The 11,530-nt window shown below is 40.5% G+C and overlaps 2 protein-coding genes across 2 annotated transcripts; both read left to right on the top strand.

Moving 5' to 3' along the window:
• Positions 1-1,297: 1,297 nt before the first annotated feature.
• Positions 1,298-3,337, top strand: LOC124280932. The gene is made up of 3 exons (XM_046716926.1): positions 1,298-1,483; positions 1,744-1,815; positions 2,449-3,337. Exons 1-3 carry the CDS (start codon positions 1,399-1,401, stop codon positions 2,550-2,552), a joined length of 261 nt encoding a protein of 86 aa, XP_046572882.1. The 5' UTR covers positions 1,298-1,398; the 3' UTR covers positions 2,553-3,337.
• Positions 3,338-6,898: 3,561 nt separating this feature from the next.
• LOC124280944 lies at positions 6,899-11,125 on the top strand. Its single transcript, XM_046716949.1, has 3 exons — positions 6,899-7,012; positions 9,261-9,358; positions 10,371-11,125. Exons 1-3 carry the CDS (start codon positions 6,973-6,975, stop codon positions 10,833-10,835), a joined length of 603 nt encoding a protein of 200 aa, XP_046572905.1. The 5' UTR covers positions 6,899-6,972; the 3' UTR covers positions 10,836-11,125.
• Positions 11,126-11,530: the final 405 nt, after the last annotated feature.

Consider the following 11,530-nt stretch of genomic DNA (forward strand, 5'->3'; position numbering starts at 1 on the left):
TGCTATGTTCCAGCCTCACGATCCCCATTTTGTTTGACTTTCTATCTTGGTACCCCCAAAAACGCAAAATCTGCAATAAATGCAATTAGTGCATAAAAAAGCAATTTGAAACTACAATCGCTTGTTAAAGTTTTGGAGACACTACTCACCCTCTTTCTGAAGAACATAACTTATTTTAATGTTTTCGCTTATCCATACATGATGCCAAGGGTTCAGTATTAATGCTGAATTATCATACGAAATCACACCCCATACCCCCACCCCCACCCCACACACGCAGCGCATCTTTGCACGCACGCACGCACACACACACACACACACTAAATCCAGCAATCGAAATCTTTGATTGACTGTTTATTAAGACGGGAAGTCATCCACTACTATACTGAACATATGAACATATAGTTTATTTGATATTATCTGAGAACATACCGTTATCCATGAGGTATCAAATGAGATATCGTTTTTCATTTTCTGCATTTTTTAAGAAATATTTTAAACCTCAATGTGTTGTGATGACTTATATCTCGTTAACTACATTACCCATATATGTGAAATTTTGGATATGGCTTTGCTAATGGATCCTTCAAAATAAAATGGAAGCTTTTCAAATATTGGACATCGAGAATATAGTTAGGCTACCTACTTTTTTATCTCCCCTCATAGTGTGTACCTCTTGGATATTATGAATAAACTGTCAGTTTACAATTATACTGATATTACCACGGATTCCGACTTAAAACTGCCATGAAACTGTATTCTCTTGAAGTTAAATTACGAAAATATAGTAGAAAATATATATAGAAAAATAATCCACAACACAGAGATTCTACACAATGGAAGCGGTCGTTATTTCAGGAAAACAGTCTAACACCTCTTGTCAAAGGGTATGTTAAACAGGAAGGAAGAATTTTACGATGTTGTGTTGATGTGTTTGAGACATGGTTTAATGTGCATGGTGTGAATTGATGTGTGTCTATTGAATAAACGGCATATAATGTATACATTATGAATAAAATTATTGCATATGTAGCCTATACTTAAGCTGGTTCCCGGCTCCCTTTGCGAGACGGGGCCCAGCTTAGTCTATACTATCCTCTCGGTTCCAACATGAAGTTACTGGAAAGGCTTAAACGCTTTTGTTGCATGGTGTTTAGCATGTTGTGTTAATGTTATTTAGAATGGGTATACTCTCCTGAGGTTGAACTGTACGCGAGCTTAGACTGGGACCCACGAACCGTCTCCACAATAATGAGTATGGTACTAGTTGTAGCGAAAATAGTATGGTCGATAGGCAGCACGGGTTACGTCCCTTAGTATTTTTTAGTGTAGACGTTTTGCGAAGATTTCGTGTGGACAGTCATAATATTGCTACCTTTTCTTGGTCATAGCGATATTATGTCCAAAATGTTTGATGACGAGGTTCGAAAGGCACTATTTCAATCGCCTGGAGTGCCCGAAAATGCTAGGAATAACTCAAACGGTCAGTTTTACAGATTGATGTTTTAAAACAATTTGGTACATCTTGACAGTTTAACACTTATTAAACCCACAAATTGTTAGGTTTTAGGATCCATCTTATATCTCTACGCTTCATTCTGAGGAATTAATTAAGGCATATATCTTCTTTCAATAATCTTAAGCTGCAGTCAAAGTGGTAAAAATGATTGTTCGGTAGTTATATGTCCAATAGTGCTATTGATAAAGTTGTCTACTTTCATCAATATCATTTTGTTGTTGCAGATTTCAAGGTACTTCTGAATAAGCTCCAGATAGACCATGACATAGAGACGATGCACACCAATCTACAAAAAGGTACAAAAGTCGTGACATTTATTTCTACATATATGACAAAGTGCCAGTATATTTAGGACAACAATAGGGATAAAGGATAAAATATTCAATATGGAGGATTATCCAGGCAACATAGTGTGTGAGTATTGTTCTACACCACTTTCTGATTATTACAGTAAGGCTCGCTAGAAGATGGTTTCACACATTGTTGCCATGAAGGGAGTTAAAGCTGAGCCTTGAGCATGACAAGCAAATGCTTTAATCACTCTCTAACACTTTCTGCCAGCTGTATCTCTTGCTTCACTGGTCCCGCTGCTTCTTTCCAAAAGTTGATGCGGGGAATCAGTTAATGATGGTTATGTCAATATAAAGTTGTTTTATTTTGTTATATTATCATATTGTACTCTGGATAATCAAAGAATGTCCCATTACTTTATCTCCCATAGATTGATTAAATGGTATGGAGTGTGGTTTGATGGCTGGCCATAGTGCAAGGTCATAGTCATGTCCAGTATTTTAATTCATTTACTATTTTAATAAATGATACCTTGTTTATGGTTAAAAGTGAGAGTATGTATAATATTGGGTCAAACGCTGTATCCCACTATCACGTGATTAGTCAAGGATATACGTTTTTGCTTGCTCTTTTTTCAGACCTCCATGAACAGAGAATGAAGCAGTTACGACAGTTACTGAAGAGCCTCAGTGATGATGACTGGAAGTACCCTCCCATTGATAAGATGATAGGTCTCCAATGATCAGTGGTTTATGCCATCAGACAGTTAGAGCATGTGGAATCTCCAGACACTATTCAGTGACATATTTTTCAGTTTCAGAGAGAGTTTGGATGTTGTCATTACGTTGATCACTATACTCATATGAAAGCATGGGTGAAGATTTTGTCAAGTGAATCTTGCTTTCCCCTAGTGTTCTTACAGAGATGAATGATGTCACTATTGACTAAATTTATCAAAGTACTTTCACAAATTTGTTTGGATCTAAATAGATTACTCAAGCTTTAGTTTTGATTTGAAACGGATCCATATGTATTATGGAATGAAATATTGCTAATGATTTTCCAGATATTTTAAAGCTATTTTACTGAGCATGTACCTTTCATTTCCTAAGGTAATTTTATGAGTGCAAAGTTTAAGGCCTGAAAGCTGTGAATATGCAGGATCTACCAGCTGTATGTTCGAATCCCAGGTTTGTCCTGCTGGTTATGGTCCTTAGGTTGTCAGCATCTATGCTCCAGGTTTTTACCAAAGTTTTAGGTCAGTAAGTGTGTGCATCTGGCTTTCATCATGCTGATATACCCTTATATAACTGAAACACAGTGCAAAGCTGCCGAGAGTGGGGTAACCAAACCCGCTCCTTATGAATATTAGGGATTGTGTCAATTGATAAACTGTTGATATCTGGCACATTCTTGAGGAGGTGTTTGTGAGGTTAAGTACTGCTGCCAAAACATCTCTGGACTTGTTCTCATTATAACATTGTTTAAGGTGCACTTTGTGATATTTTGTAATAAAATGTGCAATTTTTTCAGTTCTGTTACACTTCATTGTTTTGAGCAAGCCACATTGTGTTGCATTTGGTCCATGATATAACCCATCTGCTAAAGCTTGTTTCATCTTGTCAGTGACGGGTAGTGTATTGTGAATGTTTGGACATTGAGGGGAAATAACTCTTGATGGACTACTATCATAGAACATTAGAGAGGTGCCACGGGTGTGCAGAAATAGTTCTGATGACACCGTCCAGGATTATCTCCCTTACACTTTTGCCCGGAAGATATTTAAGCCATACCTTTGTTACTATCAATTGTACTTGATGAATATTCCAGTTCTAACATTCATTGTGTAGAGAGCTGAATCTGTGATTGCAGGGTGTATTACAATTGTCCACAGTGCATGTGGCTTTGAATCAGTAATCACCGTAGTTAAATCTGTTTGAAGATATTAAAATCGATTTCCCCAGATAAGCAGTTAATGGATTGTCCATGACAATTGTAAATATATAGCCAAAGTTTGCATACAAATCTGGACTGTGGAACTCGCCATAGATTTCATACCCCGTATAAGTGTTAGTGGGGTGCATAAGCATTTTTGCAATGCTCAAACATCACGATTCAAGAAAGTCACTCACTTAAACAACTTTCAATCACGACAATAACTTTATAGATACCAGACAAATGCCCACAGAAATAACTTGTGGATGTCGTTTAATTCACCAATGTACCATTTATCACAATCCTGCCCTCCACATGACGAATCTGAAGCATACAGGCCAGTGATTGATGGTATAAGCAACCTTCGATCAACCAGATCGTGCACAATTTGTATCAACTGTCCCGCAGCGGAAACATCAACATGCACTGTGATTTGCCTTATCCTATGTTTCTATTGAAATTGCTGATGATAGTAGCTGCGGATCATCACACAGTAACGATGTTGAATTTTATTCATCGCCAATATGCCCCAAACGAAGTATACAGTACGCCCGTCCTTTATGTTATGTTCTGAGCATTGACTTGTTGATGGTTCCACATGAAACGTGGCCCACACTTCAGGTTTGCTGTCTTTCGTTATACAGCAAGTTTCTAGTTTGTATGTGTCTCCGGGGGCAGGAAGGTAATCTTAGGTACAGAAGAGTGTCGGGTTTGTTTCCGGAACTGAAGCCATTAACTGTGTGTGGGTATGGTATCCATGTTGAACTGAGGCATCAGATCTCAGTAGGTTAATGCGCTCCAATGGCCCAATACTTCGTCTTCAGGGAGCGGACAGGCTAAATGGCTATAATGTGTTAGGTATATGTTTGGATGGTGACCTCTCAAGCAGACCAGTTATGCCTATGGCAAGTCGAAGTTATTAGTGATTGGAGGTGCGATCGGTTTGGCACCAAAATAGCATTGTGGAACTTGACCTAGACTAACTGTATTGACAAGCGGCCCTACCTCCCCCAGCTGATACGAGTATTGCCCAGTTGACACAGACCCTCGCCGATTTGTCTGGTCCTGGTTCGAGCTTGTCCTCTTGAGCTTTGGTCATCGAATCCCAGTTAGATTGATGTTGATGACTCTGATCACTTGATTGTCTGATCCAAACAGGATTATTCACAGACCGCCGCCATATAGCTGGAATACTGCTGAATGCGGCGTTAAACAACAAACAAACAAACCAGTATCTTGAGCTTTATGTGTGATTGTTTCATTGATAAGGGTGGAATTACAAACTTGGCATTAATGACTGTTTGATTGGCATTTTAGAAGTTGGTGAGTTAAAAATGAAACATACAATCTTATGGATCACAACGTCTGGTTTATTGCATAGAGCGACGTTTCGATGTTGTAAGAATCTACTTCGAAATTTTAGCTTGATAATGGTGTAAGAATCTACATAGAATCTACATTTCATGCCAATAATGACGACATCCATGACACTATACCACGAGAGCATAGTCCAAGTCGCATTGTAATATAACGGAATGACAGTCCGGTTACAGTGGGCATCTTTGTATTGGAATAGTTTGGTTCACCGTGAACAAAGCATCACGACAATATAGTGTCCGTATCCACAGCAAATACTGTCCAAGGGATCGGGGTTACGATGACCTAGTGTTACGCATAGTGGAGTTATGCCCCTTTACGTGCAGGACCTCTCCGACGTCATAGAGGAAAATCATTTTTTTAAGTTGAGTGTCTGACATTATATATAAGCACAGAAACCCATTTCATCCATACTTATTGTCATTCAAATATCAGGCTGTATTTTCTTTTCTCACACTTTCCCTAAAGATGCCAAGTTAACACACACAAAAAAACACGTCGCACAGTGCTTTTATCGGTGCACGATAAAAAGCGGAGAAATGCACTGGTTTTAATGCATAACAAAATTTCGGACAACATTTAACAGTGTCAATTTTTCAAACCACCGAAGTACTTGCACTTGGGTTTACTCCATCGTGTAGGGTATTTAATATTCTACATTTCTGTCATCCTCGATGATCTCCAGGGTATACGTTCGAATCCCAGGTTTGTGGTCCTTAGGTTCATATATTTCTTTCAAGTTTCAGATCTGTCAATTTGTCAGTATGATTACCCCCAAAATCTGAGTGGCGCTGCGAACAAACCTTCGCGACTGCGACCGCTATCTTTGTTGACACTGGCAAGCTCGGATGTAACAGCGGCTTAGCTGATTGGCTACTGTGAGAATGCGGAGCCAGCAAAGGGAAGTAATATAATTATCGGGCCAAGCCGTGGATGCATCCAGGGTATAGTGGAGAGTCTGGTGGAGGACCTGGTGGTGTTTTATGAATAAACGGTACTTTACAAGGTGAAGATGTTGTGTAAGGACATTGTGAGTATTACTATCCCGGGTTTATTTATTTAATATTGAAATTATTTTGCATTTTATTTTTATTCATTTTGCCAGTGATAACACATCAACAATAGAGTTTTGATCACATGAATGCAAACCGGGTAAAATTCTGCAGTCAAGTGACCACGCCTTGTAGTGTACACACATCACCGCACAAACAACTAATTTCGTTAGTTAATCTTCACGACATTTCTTGATTCTGTTTCAAGTGTCGAGGACCACAGCTCGTGTTTGTCTTGCATTAAATATTATGTTGAGAAAAGTAATAGAAAACATCACTTAAAAATATGAAAATATTTTTTGTATTCATATAGATCATCGTTCATTTCGTAAGGAAATAGTGACTGTACCTGAGCTTTTCAACATATTTAGCTATGTCTGAAATGTGTACCTGTAATCATTTCGGTCTGCCATTCCCAGCTCAAAGTTTAAAACACGTCAATTTTGTTGCAAGATATGCTTGCGAAACAATGCCTCGAGACGTCAGCCTACCATCAGGATTGCCCGGGCTTATCGAAGATCGAAGATGCAAAAGTTCCTTCCGGCGAACTGTCCTCGATGCTAAGAGTTTTCAATATTTGTTTCGACATCACATTTTCTCATAGATCGAGACAATTTATCTCGAATGAATGTGAAGATAACTGCGCCGGAGTGTGTTGGGCTTACACAACAGGAAGTGCCCTTTTCTTAAATGACGTCACAAAGTGTTGACGTAACAATAGTGTGGCGTCATAGAAGAGCGCCCACTTTCACGTGGGTAATTCCGTGTGTTGCACTTGCAACACACTTGCAGTTTAATATGACATTTTGCTGTTTTCGACAAGAGCCTTGGGTTTCAGGTAAATACGACGGAATGCTACTGGAAGATTCCATTTGACTGTTTTGACTGTATCGCTTTATCCATTTCTTTGTTCAGTTCAGTTTATTTCCGTAATTAAGCTGCTGTGGTAAGTGATTTTCACAAATATATCTAGGTAATATTTAAGGTCTTAAACTATCATAAAAAGAACATTCAAACATGAAGTGATACTCGTTTTCCTGTCTTGGTACAAATACATACACGACACAACCTTTTCAATGCTGAAATATTTTGTTTTCAACCTTCTCCAATCTTTAACCCATGATTGCTACATCTGAACCGACAAAATTCAATTCTATACACTTTTACCTTTATAAGTGAGAAAATACAGCTCGGATGACATAGATAGTTTGACATTCTGATAAAATCTTACCTTAATATTTGTGTAAATTCTCTATCCACATTTGACTAATAATGCCAACACATCTTGTCACTGGTTTATCGCTGCACCAATTGTCTGTTACTGGAATATACACGTCATTTGCCCCGATTGTCTGTTACTGGAATATACACCTCACTTGCCCCGATTGTCTGTTACTGGAATATACACCTCACTTGCCCCGATTGTCTGTTACTGGAATATACACCTCACTTGCCCCGATTGTCTGTTACTGGAATATACACCTCACTTGCTCCGATTGTCTGTTACTGGAATATACACGTCACTTGCCCCGATTGTCTGTTACTGGAATATACACGTCACTTGCCCCGATTGTCTGTTACTGGAATATACACGTCACTTGCCCCGATTGTCTGTTACTGGAATATACACGTCACTTGCCCCGATTGTCTGTTACTGGAATATACACCTCTCTTGCCCCGATTGTCTGTTACTGGAATATACACGTCACTTGCCCCGATTGTCTGTTACTGGAATATACACGTCACTTGCCCCGATTGTCTGTTACTGGAATATACACGTCACTTGCCCCGATTGTCTGTTACTGGAATATACACCTCTCTTGCCCCGATTGTCTGTTACTGGAATATACACGTCACTTGCCCCGATTGTCTGTTACAGGAATATACACGTCACTTGCCCCGATTGTCTGTTACTGGAATATACACTTCACTTGCCTCGATTGTCTGTTACTGGAATATACACGTCACTTGCCCCGATTGTCTGTTACTGGAATATACACGTCTCACTTGCCCCGATTGTCTGTTATTGGAATATACACGTCACTTGCCCCGATTGTCTGTTACTTGAATATACACGTCACTTGCCCCGATTGTCTGTTACTGAAATATACACGTCACTTGCCCCGATTGTCTGTTACTGGAATATACACCTCTCTTGCCCCGATTGTCTGTTACTGGAATATACACCTCTCTTGCCCCGATTGTCTGTTACTGGAATATACACCTCTCTTGCCCCGATTGTCTGTCACTGGAATATACACGTCACTTGCCCCGATTGTCTGTTACTGGAATATACACGTCACTTGCCCCGATTGTCTGTTACTGGAATATACACCTCACGATTGTCTGTTACTGCCCTTTGCCCCGATTGTCTGTTACTGGAATATACACCTCACTTGCCCCGATTGTCTGTTACTGGAATATACACCTCACTTGCCCCGATTGTCTGTTATTGAAATATACACGTCACTTGCCCCGATTGGCTGTTACTGGAATATACACGTCACTTGCCCCGATCAATTTTGTACACATGTTTATAGGGGAGATCAGCAATTTTGTACATATTGTTATTTAAAAATTATGCTTAAAAATGTTGCAAGAGAGAGGGGGGTCATTGATTTTGTACATCACATGCAGGGGTGGGGTGGGGTGTCACTTACTTTGTACATAAATTTTAGGGGGGTCATTCACATTGTACATGCTTCTCTATCAAAATCATCATCATCACACACACTCGCATCTGAGACAGGAACGTAGCTAAAGTTCCAATCTTTCATATTGTTTGTGCGCGGACAAAATTTGAACACAATTAAACTAAAAAATCATCCACAGTGTTCGTTTGCGGACATTGTTTAAAAACATGAAGTATGTGGTGTGAACCTGTTAAAAACATGAAGTATCTGGTGTGAACCTGTTAAAAACATGAAGTATCTGGTGTTAAAAACATGAAGTATCTGGTGTGAACCTGTTAAAAACATGAAGTATCTGGTGTGAACCTGTTAAGAACAAGAAGTATCTGGTGTGAACCTGTAAGTTACACGTCTGTTCCCACCAGTCCCGGGTTCTACACACGTATTGTGTTGCAGTTGCAGAACTGCCATGGTCGGTAGAGCTTCGCGAGGAGTTCAGAGCTATCAGACAGTGGCTTCATGTTATCAGAGAGGTTTGCATGGAACAGAACAGGGTAAGCATTACCGATTGTAAGTCTGGGTCCCTACTAACGACAATAATCATATGGGAAATCATGACTATATCAACGAGAACATTGACGGGTCATGTGAAGGGACATCTAGGTTAACATGTCATGCTGGAATATTGCTGAGTGTGGTGTTTAGCAACAAGAAAAGCAAGCAAAAACAATCCCGTGGTGGTACAAGAAGTCAAATTGGTAAAGAAAACGACCCCTCTTTCAGGTAGAAATGTAAGATGTAGCCTAATGATGACGTAACTCCGGGTGGTTAGACTTGGTACCCAGCAACCCATGCTTGACCCTCGAGACGACGTATTGGATTAGGTCGTCAGACTCAGTGACATTGTTGGTTGAGTCGTTCATAATATCAACCACTGGAGTTATGCTCCAGACTCCAAGTTTCCAGTCTGTAGTTTATTTTGCCATGCATAAATAACTTGTCGATAACATGTGCTTGACACAAGAGGCGAATTATTGGACCGAGTGGTAGGGCTCGCTAACGGCGTGCACGCAGCTCAGAATATCGATCATTGGATTGTCTGGGGTAGACTCGATTATAGCTGCCTGAAGTCAAGAGCAAACAAAGAACACACACACACACACACACACACACACAGAGAGAGAGAGAGAGTATCTGTATGTGTGTGTGTGCGTGCGTGTGTGTATTCTATTAAGAGCCAACTATCCATATGTATGGAACACGGTCCTGAAGTATGATAAGTTGTGTCTACTGAGTAAGTGAGTGTTGTTTATATTCCACTGCCAGCGTGTAAATGGTAGGGTCTGGACCTGTCAAACCATTGGTTGATAGCGTGAACAATGAAACAGAGATGCATTGATGCTCAACCAGCCAAATCGCTCACTGATATAACCGATTCTCTATATGGTCCACTCCAATATCATAAACACGATACAGTGACTGCCTTTTCTTCCACAGAGCCCCTACATGTTTTAATTGGTGACTGAAATCGTTTACGGTGGCTGACAGTAATCTACCTTCTTCCAGTTGATGTTCAAGAACGGTGGTCTGAGAATAGTCAGCAGACGAGTCTGGCAGGTACACAGCGCAGTCAACGAAGGAGGAGCTGAAGTCACCAGGCAGTTCCTCTGCTGTGACCCTAATGATCCCAACGTCCACCAAGCCCTCGTCAACGTCCAAAACAACGTCATCGCGACTGCAAATCGCTACAAACTCCCCGGAATTCTTCCGCCTCCAGTCTTTGCCAACGGGGTGATGGTTCGTCCCCGAATCACCTCGGAGCCAGGACGCTTCCAGAAGTTCATCAGTGATGTCCGCAGTCGATTCACATTTGTCACGCCCAAACCTAATGACCAAACAGCCTGTAAGAGAGAAGGCTCTCCGTCCTCACACAGCAAAGTGAAGTCGAATGAAGACAAAACGTCATCGTTGAGGCGATTTCTGCAGAGAGTGAGAAACTTTCGTCGTACGGGATCTACTTCCATTCGGTAGATTCCCCAAACACATGTGAACCGTTAAATGTCCATAAACAGTATGGTACAGCCATTTTTGTATGTTAAACCGATTTGTATGCACAGTTTTAATTTTGTTTCATTGTTTGTCGATCCACCTCATCTAGTTTTCGATTATATGCACCTCTGACAAAGCCCGATTTGCGGTTGTATTTTGATGTTTTGCTTTGCCAAAGCTGAACGTGAATGTCGAGCCTCTAGATGCGGCCTGACAAGAAAACAATTACCATTGTAACCTTCTTCGAATTAAGTCTGAAATAAAGACCTACCGTGGGAAATGCTATTGTGTTGTGTTATTTATTATTTTGTACATATATAGTTCAAAAGTTTGACGTTGATAGTCGCAGAGACAGAGAGTCAGAACGTCGCCGCATCACATATGTGTGTGTATGTCTCCTTTGTTTAACATGTCGTAGACGTTTACCATGTGGCTGCGGTGGTGAGATAAGGCAGTCGGGGAAGTATGGGGATCAGCGTCCAGGAATGAGTGAGTTTCGTTTAACTTCACTTTTTCCGGGAAACCTCAAGTGATGAATACCTTTACGTTTATGAAGACGCGAGCACAGAAGTAGCATGGTTTCGGATCAAGAAACATGATCAGGACGAATCCGGGATTCGAACCCACGATTGCCTTTCGGGTTTCTGGCATATCCAAGGGTCGCAACTCGTTAATGC

This window comes from Haliotis rubra, unplaced genomic scaffold (genome assembly GCF_003918875.1).
Source record: "Haliotis rubra isolate DU_JTF1 unplaced genomic scaffold, ASM391887v1 Scf276, whole genome shotgun sequence".
NCBI lineage: Eukaryota > Metazoa > Mollusca > Gastropoda > Lepetellida > Haliotidae > Haliotis > Haliotis rubra.